The sequence below is a fragment of the Herpailurus yagouaroundi genome, unplaced genomic scaffold, assembly GCF_014898765.1.
Source record: "Herpailurus yagouaroundi ecotype Mexico unplaced genomic scaffold, PumYag 483, whole genome shotgun sequence".
Lineage (NCBI taxonomy): Eukaryota > Metazoa > Chordata > Mammalia > Carnivora > Felidae > Herpailurus > Herpailurus yagouaroundi.
In genome coordinates, this window is record NW_024412700.1 from 5,035,606 (window position 1) to 5,055,550 (window position 19,945).

General features: G+C 51.7%; 1 protein-coding gene across 3 annotated transcripts in view; it reads left to right on the forward strand.

Annotated features, from left to right (window-relative positions):
• Window positions 1-19,945, forward strand: part of DNAJB6 (DnaJ heat shock protein family (Hsp40) member B6) — a 68,995-nt gene that overhangs the window by 36,479 nt on the left and 12,571 nt on the right. For 2 of the 3 annotated variants that reach the window (XM_040464509.1, XM_040464510.1), the window contains exons 6-8: window positions 5,558-5,689; window positions 7,964-8,105; window positions 8,630-8,700. In XM_040464509.1, the coding sequence (XP_040320443.1) occupies window positions 5,558-5,689; window positions 7,964-8,105; window positions 8,630-8,700 (345 nt within the window). The remainder of the gene's footprint in view (window positions 1-5,557; window positions 5,690-7,963; window positions 8,106-8,629; window positions 8,701-19,945) is intronic. The other variant, XM_040464511.1, reaches the window with a different exon arrangement.

Genomic DNA, 19,945 nt, shown 5'->3' on the forward strand with positions numbered 1-19,945 from the left:
CCCCCCCCCCCCCCAAAGTTTTTCTGTGTGCCTGGGGAATCAATAGTGTGAGGCCACGTGGAAAGGAGCAGCTGGTACCTTAAGTCGTCAGTAGTGCAGGCCTCTTCTTGCTTGGGTTTTGTGCTGCTGGAAGCACTCGCTTCAGGATGGTGGGGTAAGGGCGGCATGGGGGCGCCCTGGTGGCTCAGTCGGTTAAGCGTCCGGCTTCGGCTCAGGTCACGATCATGCGGTTCGTGGGTTCCGGCCCCACGTCGGGCTCTGTGCTCACAGCTTGGAGCCTGGGGCCTGTTTTGGATTCTGTGGTCTCCCTCTCTCTCTGACCCTCCTCTCTTCATGCTCTGTCTCTCTCTGTCTCAAAAATAAAATTAAAAAAAAAAAAAAACAAAAAAAAAAAAAACCGTGTTAATCATGGTGTTCTTAGTTTTTTGTTCCTGTGCTGGTGTTCGTGGCGCTAAAGGATTTATTTGATTTGTCTCTCCAAATAGGTTTTGTGGTTATCTATCAGATACTGAATCTTGGTAAAACTTAAGAAAAGTGGATGGCCTTAAATCTCTGTCACACTTGTTTCCTTAAGGCTTTTTCTCCGTATCCATGCGTGTGAATGTTTCCTCGGTGTTTATGTGTTTGTGCATGCGCACAGGTATTTTTCCTGCGCTTACACGTGGAAGCAGGCGTCGTGTTGAACGAACACACGTAAGCGTTCCTGTGTGCGTGCGTGTCAGCACTGGTTACGGGTTCCTGTGTGCGTGCTTGCATATGTCACGTGTTATATGTGTGCGTGTAAACCTTTTTCTGTACACCAGCACACAGACATTTGTTATGTGTTCACGTGTGCATGCGTGTAAACGTTTGTTATGTGTTTATGCGTGTGAACGTTTGCTTATATGTGTTTGGTGCTAAATTTTTCCCCAAAGTTCACTTAAGTGTACTTCTTGGCCTAAGTTTGACTTTGTGGCTTTGTCATTGACCGGTATCTTGCTAATGCTGCTGATCTCTTCGTGGATTTGGTTTTGTATTTCTGAGACACTGGTGAGGTCTTGTGAGGTTGAGAAGGGGTGTTTGATGCACACCCGGGGCCCCCGGCACCTAGAGTCCCGGCGCGGCGGGGTAGGTCACACCTCGGACCTGCATCCGCCTCACGTGGTATTTAGGTCTCACCTGCCTGAAGGTAGCTGTAGAATGATCAGAAATACAAGTTGCATTGTCTGAAAACCTGCGTGAGAGCCGGTCGGGTCTCTGTTGATGTATTTGTTTCTGACTGTTGGTCCATCTCTGAGGGACTGACTTGTAGCGTAAGGAGTTGGCTCATTTGATAATGGAGACCGGCAAGTTCAGGGTTTGCACGGCTGCCGTCTGAGCCAGAATCCAGAAGCCGGCAGGCTGCAAGAGCCAGCGTTCGGTTGAACCCCCCCTCCGGCCGGGGGATTCTCCTACCTGGGGGAGGGGGGCTCTTGGTTCCCTCAAGCCCTTCCACAGACGGATTGAGGCCCCTACACACGGGGGAGGCCAGTACGTTTGCTCGGTCTACCGATCTAAATGTTAGTCTTAATCCAGAAGCACCCGTAGAGACGCAGCCGGAATACTGCTCGACTGAACTCCTGAGCCCCCTGTGGCCCCTTCACGCCACATGTCCAGTTAACCCCACAAGCCCACCCTCCGTCCCCTCGATGCCCGTGCTCGTCTTAGTAAGTCACAGCCCTTAATCTCCAAATAGAGACCGCAGCACAGTCGTGACTCTGCCCGACAGCATCCTGGCTCTCCCGAGCGTCCCTGAAGACGAGCCGCCCCCGGCCAGGGCGATGGGATCCTCAAACACGGGGACGGGAGTGGGCGTCTTCCCCAGCCTGGCGAGGGTGCATAAGAGAGGCCAGGAAGGGGGGGATGTTGGCTCGCGTAAGAAGATGCGGGCTCGGGCCTCCGGGACACGGTAAGGAGGTCCCGGCAGTCGGCGTGCACTTGGAGCTGGACCCCGGGAGTCCGCCGGCCCCGGCATGGCTTGGAACTACCAGGTCCACTCGGGTAGAGGTGTTTTGATAAATGGCGGTGGTGAAAATGTATTTCCTCTTTGGGGTTCGCCACGTCGGGTGCCTTCTCGCTTGCTCGACGGAGAGAAGGCAGAAGAGAACCCGGACAACATAGGCAACACGTGAGTCCAGCCCGCCGTGGGACCAGTAAGGCTTCCCGTCGGCGGTCGGCCGCCAGCAGCTGGGTGGTGCGGGCCTCCCAAGTTCTGCTCGGACCCGTGTGCGTGGCCAGCGGGCGACGTCCCTCCCCGGCGTGTCCTCAGCGTGGGGGCTGCTGGGGCCCGTGTGTTCACGGGCAGAAGGCACAACAGGCCTCCGTGTTTCCCTATGTTAAGTTTCCGAGTCGCGGTGTGTTTCCAGAATGTGAATGTAATGTTTATCCCTTTTAATCTCAGAGGAGTAATGAATTTGGGAAGTATCAGTGTGGCAAAAGGGGGGGAGGCAATCCACATTTGTCTCACCACCAAGACGATTGAAACCCCACCGTTAACGTTTTTCACGTGTTTAAGTTGTAACTTGTTACTTGATCTACCTTTTCCCGAAGCCTGAACTTGATGGTCACTTAAATGTGCGTCTAAAATGCTGTTTACTTCTTCCACCTGGGGAAAATCTGGTTATTTTCAATTTTCAGCGTGTCATCGATGCTTTGAATTCTCTTCGTGCAGTGGGGTATTTCCGTACTCGAGGGGAGTGATTTCCCCGAAGCAGAGTCACTGGTTTGAACAGTTTTAAAACAGCGTATTGAGTTTGGGGGCCAAAGATTTCAAAAGGTCACCATACAGACTCCTGAACTACTTTTTGAAAATGTACAGACCGGTCACAGCCAGTGGTGAGTAATCTTCGTAAAGGTCTGTCCAGTATGACAGTGGCAGCTTTTAACAATGTAAGCATGATGTTAAGAGAACCCCCGAGAGTGTGTGTTTTCTGGTGTCACCACGACGGTTGTAACTGAGGCTTTTCGTTTTGAGGGTGAAACTTCTGTTAGTTTAATATTTGAAATCGTGTTAACGGTTCAGTGACTAGAACGACGACCCGAATTAAAGAAACGTGTTTAGGCTGAGCAACATAAGAGTTTCTAAAAACCCGAGAAAAAGTAAACTGAAAAGCCACCGGCCTGCCTCACACTCCTAAGCCAGCTTTTGAAGTAGCTTCTGAGGAATAGGGTTTTCTAACCCAGGGCTTCTTTTCGCTCAGGGTGCGAGCCCGGAGCCCACGCACGTCCTCGGTGGCGGTGGAGCCTCGCCGCAGCTGGCTGCCCGGAGAACCTCAGGAGGCCGCAGCCGAGCTGGGCTTTAGGCAGCGGGGGACTCGGGGCCGGTGCGGCCTTGGCGTGTCGGGGAGGCCAACTTGCTTAGAGCATCGTCCGGGGGCGTCAGAGCCTCACGCGGCTCAGGTGAAAACCGTTCTTAGTGGTTACTTCTTAGGGGAGAGTGAGAATTTCCGCGCCACACCGTGAGTTGAAATTGCATTCGTGAGGTTTCTGTTTCTCCATGTGGGGGTTGACCCCAGGGACCCCTGACAGGAGATCTGGCACCGTGGGTGTGTAGGTCGTGGGGTTAAGGGAAGGAGGGGCCCGTAAATCGGTCGCTTGGGTTTTATTTGATAGGATGAGCCTCCTGAGAAGTTCACAGTATGTTACTAGTTTCAGAGTTCGTGATTCACTTCCATTTGTGCTTCTGATGGGCTGACTGTACTCCCAGCCCCGTTTGTAGGGTAGGTTTTAAGGGATTTCCTTAAATTTAACTTTGTAGAGGGTAGCATTGGCCGTGCAGTGTGGGAGCGAAGTTCCGACAGGACAGTTCCGGGGGGCCTGCCAGCAGCAAGCACTTGGGATCTGTTACCGGGTCTCTGCACGGGGATGCACACGGGCTCTCCTTCTTCCTCTGGCGCCTCCTTTCTAGATCTTTCGGGAAGGCACTGGTAACCAGTTTCTCCAGATGTTTCCTTCTGGCCCATCTTAATACATGCAGCATTGGATAAAGCAGGCCAGCCGATTCGCACCGAGCAGCTCCGGTCTCGAGGCTGAGTCTGTGCGTGTGCCGTCTCCTTGCCCCTGTTCCGAGCTGGCTTCGCGCTGCCCCGGCCGCGCCGAGCCCTTCACGATCGCTCACGGCCCTGCGTCCCATCTTTTCAGACCGTGGACAGAGTTGACCTTGGCGTGCTGCGTCCCTCGGGTCACGTTTGTTTGTGAACTTGAGTTGGATTGTGGATCGCCATCTGTGCTTGGGGCCAGTGCTCGCTGTGTGTTGACTTGTCATATTGACTGTCCTTTCCCTTCCAGTGTATGAATGTCCCTGCTCTGGTCACTCTTGCCCGGTTTTAAAAAAAAAAAAAAAAAAAAAAAAAAAAAACAAAAAACGCCATCCTGATTCTTTTTTGTTTTTGAAAAATTTTTCATGTTTATTTTTGAGAGAGAGAGACAACGCGCAAGTGGGAGGGGCAGAGAGAGGGAGAGGGAGAGAAAGAGAACGAGTGGGGGAGGGGCAGAGAGAGAGGGAGACACAGAGTCCCAAGCAGGCTCTAGGCTCTGAGCTGTCAGCCCAGACAGAGCCCGATGTGGGGCTTGAACTCTTGAACCGCGAGATCGTGACCTGAGCCGAAGTTGGACCAACTAAGCCACCCAGGCGCCACCTACACCGTACGGATTCTGTAGTTGTGGGGTTGTAATGCGTTACTTTTCTTTTTCTCCGGAATGCATTTTTTTCTTTTTTTTTCCTTAACGTTTATTTATTGACTTTTGAGAGAGTACAAAGCGGGGGAGAGACAGAGAGAGAGGAAAGTTTGTATTCCTGTGTTTTTGGTAAGTGCTCATTGACTGAACCAAAAATAAATGGACTGTTCTTATTTTCAGGAGCATTTTGGTGTCTTTAAGAGCAATACGTTTTCTATTGTATTAGTAATTTTCTCGTAAAGTGCATTATTCAAGTTTGACTTTGACTAATCCTTTCTTAAATTTTTTTGAGACGTCAGGCTTACAGAAAAGTAAATGGAATTCTTAAACACTGTGGCCCAGAATCAGGAGCTGTTACGTTTTGCCTCACTTGATACAACAGTCTCTCTGTGTTATGTGAATGTGAGAATAATCGATTTTTGTTTCTGTCTCTGGATTACGTTGGGGAGGGCAGCCCAGGCTGTGTGGAGTGCAGCTCCCTGCGTGCGGAACCGTCTTTCCCTTGCAGGTGGCGGCAGCGGGGACAGAGCCTCGCGGCTCCCGCTCAGAGGCTGTTAAAACCTCTCCCCGTCGGAGTTTGAAGCACGCATCAGTGGTCCCGAATTTTGTATTTGTACATACGGGGATTGCGTCAGCAGTCAGTTATTTCCTAATGGATTCTAGCTTTAGTTGAGTTAAACGAGTCCGTAAAACTGCCGGTTTATTGGATGAACTTTGGTTGCTCTGCAGACGAGCTGTGTTAAAACTTCTCGTGGAGGTTTTTCTTCTGAGGCGAAAATGTGTTCTAAGGCGTTAAACCGTTTCCCCTCATCGCAGCTCGCTCTCTCATGGAAAAATAAAACGTGACTGTGTTTGTTTTTAGAAGACCCATTTGAGGACTTTTTTGGGAGTCGAAGAGGCCCCCGTGGAAGCAGGAACCAAGGCACAGGGTCGTTTTTCTCTGCCTTCAGTGGATTTCCGTCATTTGGAGGAGGGTTTTCTTCCTTGGATACAGGTATTAAGTCTTAGATCTGATTTCTGATATCTGAACAGACATTAATGCTGATAAACACTTTCAGTCAATGCAGTTGTGTTCTTTTTTTTTCGTATTTAGGTTAGAGAGCAGGCACGAGTGGGGGAGGGGCAGAGAGAGAGAGGACGGAGGAGCCAAGGCAGGCTGGCTCAAACTCCACGAGATCATGACTTGAGCTGAAGGTGGTCGCTCAACTGACTGAGCCTCCCAGGTTCCCCCGAAAACCCACTTCTGATCTTACTGTTACAGATCGGTGTCTATTTATTTATTTAATTTTTTTCCATGTTTGTTTATTTATTTATTTTTTTAAAAAAAAATTTTTTTTTTTTTCCAACGTTTATTTATTTTTGGGACAGAGAGAGACAGAGCATGAACAGGGGAGGGGCAGAGAGAGAGGGAGACACAGAATCGGAAACAGGCTCCAGGCTCTGAGCCATCAGCCCAGAGCCCGACGCGGGGCTCGAACTCACGGACTGCGAGATCGTGACCTGGCTGAAGTCGGACGCTTAACCGACTGCGCCACCCAGGCGCCCCAATGTTTGTTTATTTTGAGAGAGGAAAGAGCAGAGTGAGAGGGAGAAAGAATCCCAAGCAGACTCTACACTGTCAGTGCAGAACCCGACGTGGGGCTCGAACCTAAGAACTGTGAGATCATGACCTGAGCTGAGATCGAGAGTCCGACACTTACCCCGCTGAGCCACCCAGGTGCCTCTAAAGGTCAACATTTAATGAAACTCCTGGTTAAAACGAGTTACTTGATTTGAGTAAATAACTGAAGACAAACTGCCTGATCCTTTTTTTGTCTAACCTCCTTGGCAGCTGTAAAAACAATAGGGATGATTGTAGAAGAGTCCGGGTTGATGGGATCAGAAGGTGGGGGAGGGGAGGTGTTAACAGCGCCCCACCCCCCCAAGTCTGCAAGTGACCATGGCTCAGGGGGGTCCACTAGGGGCTGCAGTTGTGGGATTGCTCTGCCACACACAGTGGCCGAGTGGCCATTTTAAGGCAGCGCATCAGGGGCACCTGGCCGGCTCAGTCAGAGGAGCGTGAGATTCTTGATCTCCGTGGTTGTGAGTTCGAGCCCCGTGTTGGGTGTAGAGATTACTTAGAAAAATGAAATCTTAACAACAAATAAAGGCAGCCCATCAATCTGAGTAATGTGCACATGGCATGATAACAATTACATGTTTACCTGAAAAATTAGGGTCTTTTATTTATTTATTTTGAAGGTCATGTAGTCCTCTTAACAGGGGCGCTTGTGTTTTGGATTCTCTGATTTTTCTTTCAAATGCTACATGGTTAGAATTGGCAGTGCTTGTTATGAAGGCTCCCTGCAAAGCAGCTCAAAACGTTCCTCCCTTCAAGGCCCGTGCTGGTAACAGGGAGGTCGTTGGCTCTCTTGGACACGGAGGCAGAGGGCTTCTGTCGACAGCCTCTCTCCAGCAGACCCTGCCGGTACAGGCGTGCAGTATGCTGAAGGTTAATTTGCTCAAGTTTAAGGGAGAGTCAAACAAAGCTGGTGTAAAATATCATCGAATAGGCCTTCATTTAAGGAACTGTGTCTAATGTGTGGTGAGGGGCCCGTGTGGACGGAGACCTTCCCTCAGGAGCCTTGTGCAGAGCTGCGTTTAGGGAGTGTGGGCGTTTGGTCTAATGGGGACATTCACAAGTGGGACAGGTGGTAAGCCCCAGAGACCAGCAGACCAGTCTCAGTAGGAGACGTTGGTTCGCGTGAGTGTGACTTGTGGAAGGCGGGGGTTTTCAGCTGCGGTGTGACGGCCACGATTGAGGACGCTTTCCTTGAAACGTGTGGGTCCGTGCTTTGTCACGTAACTACTTGCAGTGTTCTTTCTAAAATTACTTGAGCTTTTTGATAACTCAGTCTCCTCTCCCGTGGTCGCGTCGCAAGAAGGTAAGGAGGTTGGGGGGGCACCCCCGCTGGGGAAGCCGCACCGTCCCTGCAGCACGACCGTGCATACTGCCGTCCTGGTCCCCCGCGCACCACGTGGTGCTCAGCTGGGGGCCTCTGACCGGGGGGAGAGACGCCCGTGCGCCCGCAGAGCGCCGTGTAAAGGAGAGGGAGAGGAAGTGTAGGACTTCAGAAGGGGAGCAGGGCTCTGCCCCACGCCCCGGGGTCTGGAGGAGCACCCGTGTGCCCCCCGGCTCTGCGGCCGCCCTGCTTAGGTGTGCTCACCTCGTCCGATGGGTTCCTCAGACTTGCATTAAACCCGTACTGAACATGCTGTTTTCCGGCAGGATTTACTTCCTTCGGGTCGGCAGGTCACGGGGGCCTCACTTCCTTCTCGTCCACGGCGTTTGGTGGCAGCGGGATGGGCACCTTCAAATCTATATCCACTTCTACAAAAATGGTGAACGGCAGAAAAATCACTACAAAGAGGTATGGGGTTCGTCTCTCTTTCAAATAAGTAGGCGTAACGTTTCACGGGTGCCACATTTCCTGTTGACCACCTCCCCCAGTAGCTTGACATACAGGGTGTCTGTTAAATCTGGCACCATTGGGATCTTTTAATGTCCAAATTAGAGCTTTTGCTTTTAAACCTCTGCTGAATAATACGTATCAGAAATAATGCTCACTTAGAGGCACACTTGACACGTGTGATGACGTCACAGTTCACGCGTAGTGAGTTTTGTTGGCGACATTTGCCATTTTGATGGCTAGTGTCTGTGCGTGTGTTCAGCGTTCGGCCATGTGTACCTGAGACAACTTTTACCTCAGCGTAAACGTGTCTTCTGTCTTCGGGAGGGACTGTCGTCAGTAGGTTGCCTTTCGCTGCTGTGTTTTTAACCCTCCGCGCAAGCGATTTCACGTATGTCAGCGGGCACGATGTGTTTTCAAAATACGCAGATACGTTCACATGCCTTTACGTTAAAAACAGGTTCTGAGTGCGTTTTCTCTTTCAGAATTGTCGAGAATGGCGAGGAAAGAGTAGAAGTTGAAGAGAACGGCCAGTTAAAGTCCTTAACGATAAATGGTAAGGAGCAGCTGCTGCGCTTGGATAACAAGTAACACCCGACGCTCGCGCCGCGTAACAGAAAGTAACAGACACGTAACTGTAACAACCGTAACGAACCATATCGGGCGCCGGTGAGGAGTAACAGAAACATTGTTTTTGAAGATTTCACACGAACTCGACTCTCAGTATAACTGTACCTAATCTAAAGTATTTATACACAGCTCATCGGAGCCCTATTTGTCATAGACTCTTGAGTTTATTGTTGGGACCACATAATAGGACCATTGGGTTTTTGTTTCGTTTTGTTTTTTGTTTTTGTTTTTGCCTTCTTTTTTTTTTTTTTTTTTGTCTTTAAAATTGTTGTAAATCTCTGTATGCACTTTGCTTTCTTATTAAACGTGATCCAAGGTGGCCGTGACCCTTTCGTACACTAACACCAGCACGGACCTGCTTTTCCATCGTGTTTGAAACGTGAGCCAAGTAGAGTCAGCCTGCTGTGAAGTTAACATTGCCAGGATGAATCTTCCACAAAAAAAATAATTTCAGTCTTTTTCAGTATTTAGTAGTGAGAGATATTAATGCATTAATGGTAATACATTTCTCGTTTAATATAAATTGAGGATGTTTTTCTAGTGCATGAATGCTGGCAACTTAGTAAGTTTTGACAATTGTTTAAATATGTAATGTTAAGCTTAGGTTTAAAAAAGTAAAGCTGGTAACTGGGTCTTTGTCATTTGCTTAAAAAAAATAATAAATGCGAATGTGTTTGGTGCATTCTTTCCTGAGTGGGGCTACAGTCTTCTTGTGTCTGCGTATGATTTTGTGCCTGGGCTCGCGGGGCTGCTTCGTTACCGTTTCCTTCTGTTCGTGAAGGTGGGTGCTGATCTTCCGTTCCACGTGTTCCTTTCCCTCAGCATATTTGGAGAGTGTACGAAGAGTCTCCTATTTATGTTCTAGAATGATTAGCAGCGTATTGACACTTCCCGTGTGGTAACAGTTTTACAGAGAAGAAAGAAACAGCTGTGCAGCTCTTCGTTCCTAGTAGGTTCTAGTTTTCTAGGGTACGTTTGACGCGAGCTCACTTAAAGATGTGATATGTACGGCAAAGTCTTGCAGTGACAGAGATGCGGGCAAAAATAAAGGCCTTTTTTTGTTTCTCAAGGTGTAAAATCTGTTACAGTCACCGTTAAGAACTAGAATTCCAGCCACAGGAATGTCAAACTAGACTCGGGTTGCATTTGAATGACCCCACTCGGCTTTGTTTTGGATGAGCGGCCGGGTCCTGCCTGAAGGAGAGGAGGACCAAAGTGCTTACTCCCTGACGGACACATTGGCCTCTGTGCAGGCCCAGTTGGAAGGCATCGGGAACTTTCCAAAATCAAGTGTGTCTTTATTGAAAACAAGGGATATTTTAGAAAATCTCGTGGAGACCGTTTAAAAAAGCAAAGCACTGCAGAATTCATTGCGAGTATGAGAAGACCGTTGAACCCAGGGAAAACCGTGAAAGATGCCGACGTGTGTTGTCCTGAGGCCTCCGTGCCTTTGGAGAAGAGCGGCGTGGAGGGAGGTCGCCGGAAAGGGCTCTGTCGGATGCGGTTTCACGAGCTGAAATTCTGACGCTGGAAAGCCTGCTCGCGTTGATGCTGTTGGGATAGATGGTTTCTCTGTTCCTGGGGAACTGTGGTGAATCCCTGGAACTAAACAGACGTGGAATTTCACAGTCGTCAGTGACGGTGGGCGGGGTGAACCTCTTGATAGAGCAGGTCGGCGGTGCCCCGAGGACACCGGGTGCTGACGGCGGGTCCCGGGTCAACCAGTACGAGGTGGCGCTTTGGGGACGCGCCGCACTAGAGCTGTGGTCTTAACGTTCTTGAAGCCGGCAGAGCGGTGGGTGCTGCTGAGCGCGCTTCCCGCCGTAAACCGTTTCTTCTCGAATGGCACACGCGGGAGGTGTCTGACTCCCAGAGTCTTTCTGCTGAGGTTTCTTGGTGGAGGGCATCCCGGTCAAGTGGTCAAATGTCCACTCTCAAGTTGGCATTTGAGAACATCACCTTTATTCTGCACTTGTGCTGTTGTTGAGAGTGTTTGTTTGACGAGTCAGTTAACCGGAGGAGCTTCCTTGTTGCTGAGCTGTTTGTATGTATGTACGTGTGTATTTAAAAAAAATTTTTTTTTTTTTAAATTTTTTTTTTCAACGTTTATTTATTTTTGGGACAGAGAGAGACAGAGCATGAACGGGGGAGGGGCAGAGAGAGAGGGAGACACAGAATCGGAAACAGGCTCCAGGCTCTGAGCCATCAGCCCAGAGCCCGACGCGGGGCTCGAACTCACGGACCGCGAGATCGTGACCTGGCTGAAGTCGGACGCTTAACCGACTGCGCCACCCAGGCGCCCCTAAAAAAATTTTTTTTATTATGAGTCCGAGAGTGTGAGTGGTGGGGGAGGGGCGGAGAGAGAGGGAGACCCAGAATCCGAAGCAGTTCCAGGCTCCTCGCTGTTTGAACACTTGCTATTGTGACCCGATGACCTTTTAAAAAATTACACGGAAACGAGATTCTGTGACCATCTAAGGTGTTTCTGAGGGGGTTGGTACTCGTGCATCAGGTAGTTTAACGATGCAAGTCCTCCGAGAAGCATTGGCTTAACTTCTTCTTCCTCTGTCGCCATCTCCTGTGTTCTTAACGTCGGCGCAATGTTTCCACTTTGGTTTTGGGTACTTTTCCCAATCTGGTCACTTGGGCCACTTTCCGATCTTCTTCAGCTGTGAAAATGCTGCTCCTTGCACTTCTGTGAGCTGCGTTAAGTAGGCGTAGACCTTGGTTCAGGCCAGATGCTTTTCTCTTGTCTAAATTAGCTGTTTGATCTTGACATCTCAGATGGTCAAGGTAGGGAAAGCGGTAACGGCTCTTACTCCTGTCAGTGAGAAATGGGGAAATCCCAGTGACCGCCGATTTCCAGAGACCAGAACTAGCTGGGACTTGGGCAGTGTCGCTGGTTAGGGAGATGCAGGGGGAGGTGCCACAGGCCTGTCACTGGCGGTTCACTCCAGGGCAGCAGACGCTTTCTTCTTGGTTTGTGGCCATTGCCCTCCGACCACCTGGCTGCGTGAGCCGTTTATTGGGGAGCCGATCGTTGGTCCTTTTCCTGCTGTCTGAGCATTCAGGAAACAGGGGATCTATTCTGGAGTCCACGTGCCCCGAGAACGGGGGCCCACTTGGTGGGGGCGCTACTCCCCGAGCTGGTGCTCGAGGAGTGAGCCTCGCGACTGCCAGCCCACCCTGTTCATTTCTCCTTGTTCCCCTGGGAGGTCACTGTGCCCTGCTCCTCTGTGCGAAGTCCTGACCAGGCCTGGTATGGGAGGGCTTAAGGGTGCATCTTGGTTTAGGACATTTCTTTCCTGTTTGGATCACTGAGCAGTAAATGGTCAGTTTCGTGGTCTAATGAACCAGTTTCTCTCACTTGGGACTGATGTGTCCCAGGAAGGAGCGTCTCGCTGTCATGTCCCTCTCGCCAGCCCTCCCTCCCCTCGTGCTGGCAGCTCGGGAGACTGCGTCCTCGTACTGAAAGTCCTTCCTTGCATGACCCCCGACACTCACAGAAAACAGGCCCTTAGTAAGCGGGCCTGCCCCAGGGCCTGGGGCTGCAGACGATACTGCGGAAGCACGGCAGTGGCTCCTTTCTCCTGCCTCGGGGAGACCCCTGTGCTTGCTGACCACCTGCCGTGGGCCTCTGGCCCACGCCTCGCCCTTCCCCTCCCCTCCAGGACTGCTCGCCCTAGCTGGTGCCGCAGCGGGGCGGGGGCTCACGTTCCAGTCTCTTCCGGAGGCAGCCGGACCTGCCTGTGGGAGTGGGAGCCTGAGCACAAGTGCAGCTCGTGGCACCGTCCCTCCATCCCCAGACGGGCACGCCGTCAACAGCGGTGTCGTGGGGCCCGGAGCCCGTGCGAGGCTTGTTTCTCAGGCATTTTCTCCAGTTTTGTCACTTCCACAGCAGAGTTCACGGTTGAGTATCAGTACATGTACATCTCTTGACGTGCGCACCATGTCACATAGCTGTGTTTCTTTCCCGAGCAGTTCTTCCGATGCTGTCCAGCCTACCATCTGGACACGAATTTCCCTTGCAGAGGGTATTAAGCGCCAGTATTTCCCAGTGTTGATGGATGGGTCCGTCAGAAATACCGCGAACACACAATGTCCTGTCACATGCACTCTGCTTCCACTAATAAAGAGGTAGGAAAGTCGGACTCCCAGACCAGAGATGTTCAATTGTTTTCTCCTTCTCCGGCCGCCCCCTTGCCGAGCTGACCCTGGTCGGCCTCGAGGTGGCCGGGGGGCTGCCTGGCCACTCCACCCACCCCTGAAGTTGGGAATGTTGTTGCTGATCAAGCCTGGGCCTGAGCAGGCAACCTCTTACCTGAGACGGGGGGGTTCGCCAAGGCTCCGCTGTGAGGCCAAGGCTCTGATGCCATCGGTCTGGAGCCGGAACAGAATGAGCCGTGGCCTCCGTCCCTCGCCCGGTCTGTGCAGAGTCCGGTGAGCTGGTGAGCTGTGGTGAAGTGTTCAAGGGCCGTTCAGAAGGCCCGAGGAAAGTTGTGGACTGTGCCCGTCGGGCGGAGACGGGGCGCCCAGCGGGTTCTGGTGTGGCTGGTGTGTGGACCCGGCCGCCCCCGCGTGGCGTGGGCCCGCCTCCGGCACCCATGGCAGCCTCGGCCTCCTTGTCCTGTGCAGCCTGGCGGGGAGGCGGGGGGCGTTGCTCTATTTTCTTCCCACACGGTGTGGCGTTCTTGCAAACCGCAGTCTGTTCTTGTGGGAGGAGGTCTGTTAAATTTGGTTCCTGGAAGTCGAATGGTTGGAAATGTCCGTATGAAAGTTGACGGTCATCGCTTCCCACAGAGAACGCTTTTCCATCAACAACGGATTCCTCGCATAACTGTGAAAATCCTGGCTGGGTGGTTTTTTGTTTTTGTTTTTTTTTTTTTTTTTAAAGCGGGCCCCATGCCCAGCACGGAGCCCATCGTGGGTTCTGAGATGAAGACCTGAGCCGAGGTCGACAGTGGACCCTTGATCTGCGCCACCCAGGCACCCCCGGTGTTTAAATTTTACATTTCCCTGGTCACTTAGATGGGCCATCTTTCTGTTACTTTGGCACACATCCCTGGAGGGCTGGGACTCCCTGGGTTCCTGTCATGTTGTGGTTTCTTGGGCCTTTGCCTGCTCTGTTGAAGGTGGTCTTTGCAGTTGTCTGTCCGTTACGCTTGCCGTGGGCGGTCTTGATTTCTTCTCCAGAAAGGTGTCTCTCTTTTGGCCTTTGGTTCAATCCCCTCCATCTTGTACGACGGAAGATTTTCTCATTTTCTTCACTTTCACGTGTATATTTCTCTTTAATTCACGTGGTGCGTTTGTGAAGTGGTCTGACTTTCTCCCAGATTCCCCCCCCCCCCAACGCTGGTCCCTGTCTTGTATGCTGCTGTCACTGTGTTGCTGGACTTCTTTCTTTCTTGTTCTCTCGTCTCAGGCCAGTATCACACTGTGTCCGTAGGAGTGGCTGCCCCAAAGGGCAGCTCGCTTTCAAGCCTATCTTGGGTGTTCTGACACTTGGAAACGAAGGGCACGGCGACTCCAGGTACCCGCCTCTGTCTGATGCCCTTTCCTGACTGGCTGTTATGTATAAGCAAGTGAGAAAGTAAGTTTTTATGTTGCCTTTAATCCAGTCACCTCACTGTGCTCTTGGCTTAGAAAGGTATCTACTTTTATAGCTAGAGAGCCCGGCTAGATTTCTCCTCTCTGCTTCCCGCCCCCATTTTTTCTTAACCTAATCGTTAATACCGACCGTGGGCACTTTCCTCCTTGTCCCCAGTAGGCCTGGTTTAAGTCCCTCTGACGGAAGTCCCCAGGGCTCCCGAGGGTAGAGGGGGCCCCGGCCCGGCTCCCGTCTCACCCGGAAGCCGTGCGTGCGCTCTGTCCGTGAGAGGAGAGGTGACTTGCCTGGAGAGCCTTCTGGCCTGGGCACGTTTCCAGTCACTGAATCTTTGAACTTTTCTGCTGTTCGTGCTGGTGTGCGTTTTCTCCTTGTGAGTTAAGTTCTGTTTTCAGGGACCGAGTCCATGCTGTCGAGGCTCTTGAGGTTTCGGTCAGCGTGTGGGGAGCGTGCTTTCTCCCTCCTCGGGTCTGTGCTCTACACCTGCGGCTTTCGGGTGCCGGCCTGTTCGTGTTAGTCCTTCTGGAAGCCATAGCTTCTAGTATTTTCCTATTAAATACCTAGTTTTAATCTTTTTTCTTCACCGCGGTTCAGTTTTTGTTTTTTTTTTTAATTTTAGAGAGCGAGCCTGGGGGAGGGACAGAGGGAGAGCGGAGAGTCCTGAGCAAGCTCCACGCTTAGCACAGAGCCTGACACGGGGCTCGATCCCACGACCCTGGGATCATGACTTGAGCTGAAATCAAGACTCAGACACTCAGCCAATGGACTGATCCACCCATGTGCCCCCAGAATATTTATTTACAGCCTTTTTGTTCACAAATGGGAGTTTTTGAAATTACTGCTGAGTTCAACCTATATAACATTCTTCATTTTTGCTCATTTCTAAGTCTGTTGTGTTTTTTATTTCCAGTCAAAACACGGCCTATAAAATATGAGACATCTGTTTGGGATGAGTTGTTCAGAAACAAGTTTTTACCTAGTTGATTCTGTCAACTTTTTGCTGCTGGGTTGTTTCTGTCTCTTAGTTTAGATATTTCTGTCCATCTATATTTACCTTCTGAATATGTTTAAAATATTTATCTAGAATTTTTGAGTGAGGTATGGAGTCTGATTTTTATTTTGCCATTTTTGTTTTTATCTAGCCATATTATATGAATGGCTATTCTGTCCTTTTCCCCAGTGAAATGTGATTTAGTTCTTTTTTTAGAGGTTTATTTACTTTGAGAAAGAGGTCGTGTGAGCAGGGGAGGGGCAGAGGGAGAGAATCCCAAGCAGGCTCCACACTGTCCGCACAGAACCCGACTCAGGGCTCAAACTCAACGAACCGTGATATCATGACCTGAGCCAGGATCAAGTCTTGGATGCTTAACTGACTGAGCCACCCAGGCGACCTGAAATGGGGTTTCTTTAATTCTTAGTAATTTACCTTTGGAGGTTTTTTTGTTTGTTTTTGGAGATAGCTCATTAGGATTCTCCTATAGTGAATAAATTTGTTAAGGCCTGATTTTTTTTTCACATTTTTTTTTTAATCGTGTCTATTTTTATTTTTTATTTTTTAAAATTTATATCCAAGTTAGTTAGCATATAGTGCAACAGTGATTTCAGGAGTAGGTTCTTTAGTGCCCCTTACCCGCTTAGCCCATCCCCCCTCCCACAACCCCTCCAGCAACCCTCTGTTTGTTCTCTATATTTGAGAGTCTTTTGTGTTTTGTCCCCCTCCCTGTTTTCATATTTGTTTCCCTTCCCTTATGTTCATCTGTTCTGTGGCTTAAAGTCCTCATTGAATGAGTGAAGTCATATGATGTTTGTCTTTCTCTGACTGATTTCACTTAGCATAACACCCTCCAGTTCCATCCACGTAGTTGCAAATGGCAAGATTTCATCCTTTTTGATTGCCGAGTAATACTCCGTTGTGTGTGTATACCACATCTTCTTTACTCATTCATCCGTCGATGGACATTCGGGCTCTTTCCATACTTTGGCTGCTGTCGATAGCGCTGCTATAAACATGGGGGTGCATGTGCCCCTTCGGAACAGCACACCTGTATCCCTTGGATAAATACCTACTAGTGCAGTTGCTGGGTCGTAGGGAAGTTCTGTTTTTAGTTTTTTGAGGAACCTCCCTCCTGTGTTCCAGAGTGGCTGCAGCAGCTTACGTTCCCATAATTATGTTTATTTTTGAGAGAGACACACACACACACAGCACGGACAGGGGAGGGGCAGAGAGGGAGGGAGACACAGTCTGAAGCAGGCTCCAGGCTCCGAGCTGTCAGCACAGAGTCTGACTTGGGGCTCGAACTCATGAACTGTGAAATCATGACCTGAGCCGAAGCCAGACGCATAACTGACTGAGCCCCCACAGGCGCCCCAAGGACTGACTTTTAAAGATACCAGGCCCTTGACTCAGCAGCACACTGTCTCCCGTTCACCTGGACGGTGTGGAGGTACTGTCACCCAGTAGGTGTGGGTCAGCCATGTGCCTTCCCTCTGCTCACTCCAGGGCCGGGGATGGAATCTGAGCACTCGAGCTTTGTTAAGTGGCACCGTCTGGGGCACCTTTTACCTGAGAGAAGGGCATGGTGGGAGGTATACAGCAGCCCTAGGTGCAAAGGCTCCAACCTAGTTCGTGATTTTGTGTCACCAACTTTTAGAATCGCTGTGCCCTCCACTTTTGCTCCACACTTCTTATTTTTCATTCTCGAGAGATCCAGCCTGTGAGTGGGGGGAGGGGCAGCGGGGGAGAGAGCGAGAATCCCCAGCCGGCTCCGGCACAGAGCCTGACGCGGGGCTCGATCCCACGACCCCGGGATCATGACCTGAGCCGAAGTCAGTCAAGGCTCTGGTGCTCGACTGACTGAGCCACCAGGCGCCCTTCTGGTTTTGCTTTAAATTTTCCTTTGAAGAGAATTTCATAGGAGCGTTACTAGTGCGTGGCTGTGACCGCTGGGCTCAGTGGACTGGGGTGCTGCGCTTCGGGCCCCCAGGCCCCATGGGGACGGTTGGAGCAGGGGGCTGGCTGCTCTGGCATCTGGGGCGCTGCCTGCCTTTTCCTTGCGGGGAGGGCTCGGCTGCCCAGGGGCTTGCTCTCGGGGTGTTCTTGTGATGAAAACAAGTCCTGGACTTCCTTGGCACATACCCTCATCTAATAGGTTTTGGAGAGACTTAACAGATGTATTTCACAGAAGACTGAGTAACTTTGAGCAGAAACGACAACTTTTTATGTGGATTGAAGTGTGAGTCTTCAGGAAAATCAACTGTATGAACGTACAGAAATAGGATGCTTATTCCGTTCTGTGACGCGTCTGTTCAAGATTTGTTTTAGTAATTATGTCAATGGTTCTTCATCTCGACAACCAAGTCATGCTTCAGGCGTGAGTTTCCAAAGACCGGACCCCCACACAGGGCAGGCAGTCCTGCTCCAGAAAGAAGGGTCCTTTGGATTTTGGGCGCACGGGACTCCACTCACGGCTCCCTTGACACGCATCACAGGTCAGGTGCTTGGGACGGAGGGCGCTGGAATTTTCCTCTGCCCACACCCTCTCACCCCGCACCGATCTCTTCCTCTTGAGGCCCTGTGGCTGCTAGAGTCAGGGTTGTGTGGCCCCGGGACCTCCCTCAGGGTGGCTGCAGGAACCCCCGGTTCGTATGCTGGCTGTCGGCGGTCTCCAGCAGGGCGTTCGAACGTGACCCCCAGTCACGTAACGGGGCCGGCTCCCGGAAGGGAGGCCGAGCGACCGCAGGCCGGTGAATCCGGATAGACGATCCACGGATGAGCTCATGAAGCCTCCACATCCCTTGCTTTCCAGCTTCGTTGTCCTCAAACCGAGCAGACGCCACAGGAGACGACGATACGATAAGAGCGGCTGATAGACCCGAGTTGCTTCACTCCCACGACAGCCCCGTGGCCTGGATCTGTGGCCTTGTCCGCTTTGCAGACGAGGCTTGGGACACTGAGACGGTCAGTGGGGTCCGGCCCCTCCGCCCCGGCCCGCACGTGCTGTTCGTCCAGGGATACCGTGCGATGTAAACTTCCCCTGCGAGGCCTGTGCCTAAGCCCGGCCTGGCCGGTGCGCAGAGAATCTGGAGCAGTAACCGTAACCCCGTGTTTATCAGGCGGCTGCTAAGGGGCCGCTGGTAACTGACACCCGGCTGGCCTGCGCCACTGAGGACCTCCGGCGACGCGCAGTCCGCGGTCCCGGCCGAGGGAGGTGTGGTCGGGGACGGCAGCCACCGTGGAGGCCTGCGTGCGGTGCCTCCGGACGGTTAAGAGGCTGTGTCCTCGGTTTTTAACAAAATAATACTTGTTTTAAGCTGCGGTCCCGGTGGGGAAGGCGGCAGCACTGGGGCTCCCGGGATCTTTGGTCCTTTGTCAGTGGCTCTGTTGTGGCCCTTAGCGTGGGTTCACGCGTGCTCTGTCTTCCGTGGGGAGGGGCTGGGCAGGAGTGCCTTCCGTGTTCTCCCTCCTGTGTTCCATGGCCCTCTCTGCTGGAGCCCAGGCGCCACGGTGACTCGGTTTCCCCTCATGTGACGTGATGGGCACTGTGTGCTTAGACTCCGGCCAGCTGTTTCGGGAACTAGTCCTTCAGTCCCTCAGCAAGTAGCCTCATCTGTCCGCCTTCTCTGTCTTGCACACATCACTGTGCCCACCACCTGCCGGCTGGAACTCAGGTGTCCCCTTGTCGAAAAGCGCTCAGGGGCTCCGTTGGCTTAGGCGACATTTTAGGATTTGTCTCATGCCCGTGCTTCCAGTCCCTGTCCCACACTTCTCCGCGCCCGCTCCGTTCTAGGTCTGGGTCCCGTCATGGCGTGCACCGCCTCCTGTGGTTTTCCCCTGTCCCTCTGTGTCCCCGTTGCAGGGACTGCGCCCTTGGCTCTCCTCGGCTCTGCTCACTTTTGTCATCCGGACACTGGCCGTCTGTGCTGTGTATAGGCGGAGCACGAGGTGGGTGGCCCTGACCTCATCGTGGGGCCGAGTGTTTACGCGTGTCCTGTCCTGAGCTTTGTAAGAACGGGGGCCTCCTCCCACGCTGGTCTCCAGGGCCTGGCACGCTCCGGGCCCTGATGCCTGAGAGAGTCTTCTGATGGGCCGGTGGCGCGTTTCTGGATGTGTGCGTCATCGCACGTTGCACGTGTGGTATTCATGATTTGAGTGAGTACGGGATTAACACTCTCCCGTCCCCCCAAAAAGCAGCTGCAGCCAAGGCCTCTTGGATTGTACATATTTGGGAAAAGTGGTTCTGTTTTTATCTATGGAAGTTTGTTTTCATTTGCATCTTATCAACCCAGAGCACACTCACTGTATCTGGACTCCATTTGGGGAGAGTGCCGGCCGTTAGCTGGGCCGGCTGTGTGCTCGGGGCAGCTGCCCAGCGTGCCTTCCATAGCTTCCTGCTGAGTTCATGTGCTTTGGCCCCGGAGACCGGCAGACCGTGTTTTTGTTTTTAAATTTGTTAACTTGGTGCTACGGGGGCAGGATGTGTTCTTGTATATTTAGTTGTCCAAAAGAAAAGGGTGCTTGGAGTGTTGTCACTAACACTCCCAGTTTAGCTGATTCTTGTGCGAGAAG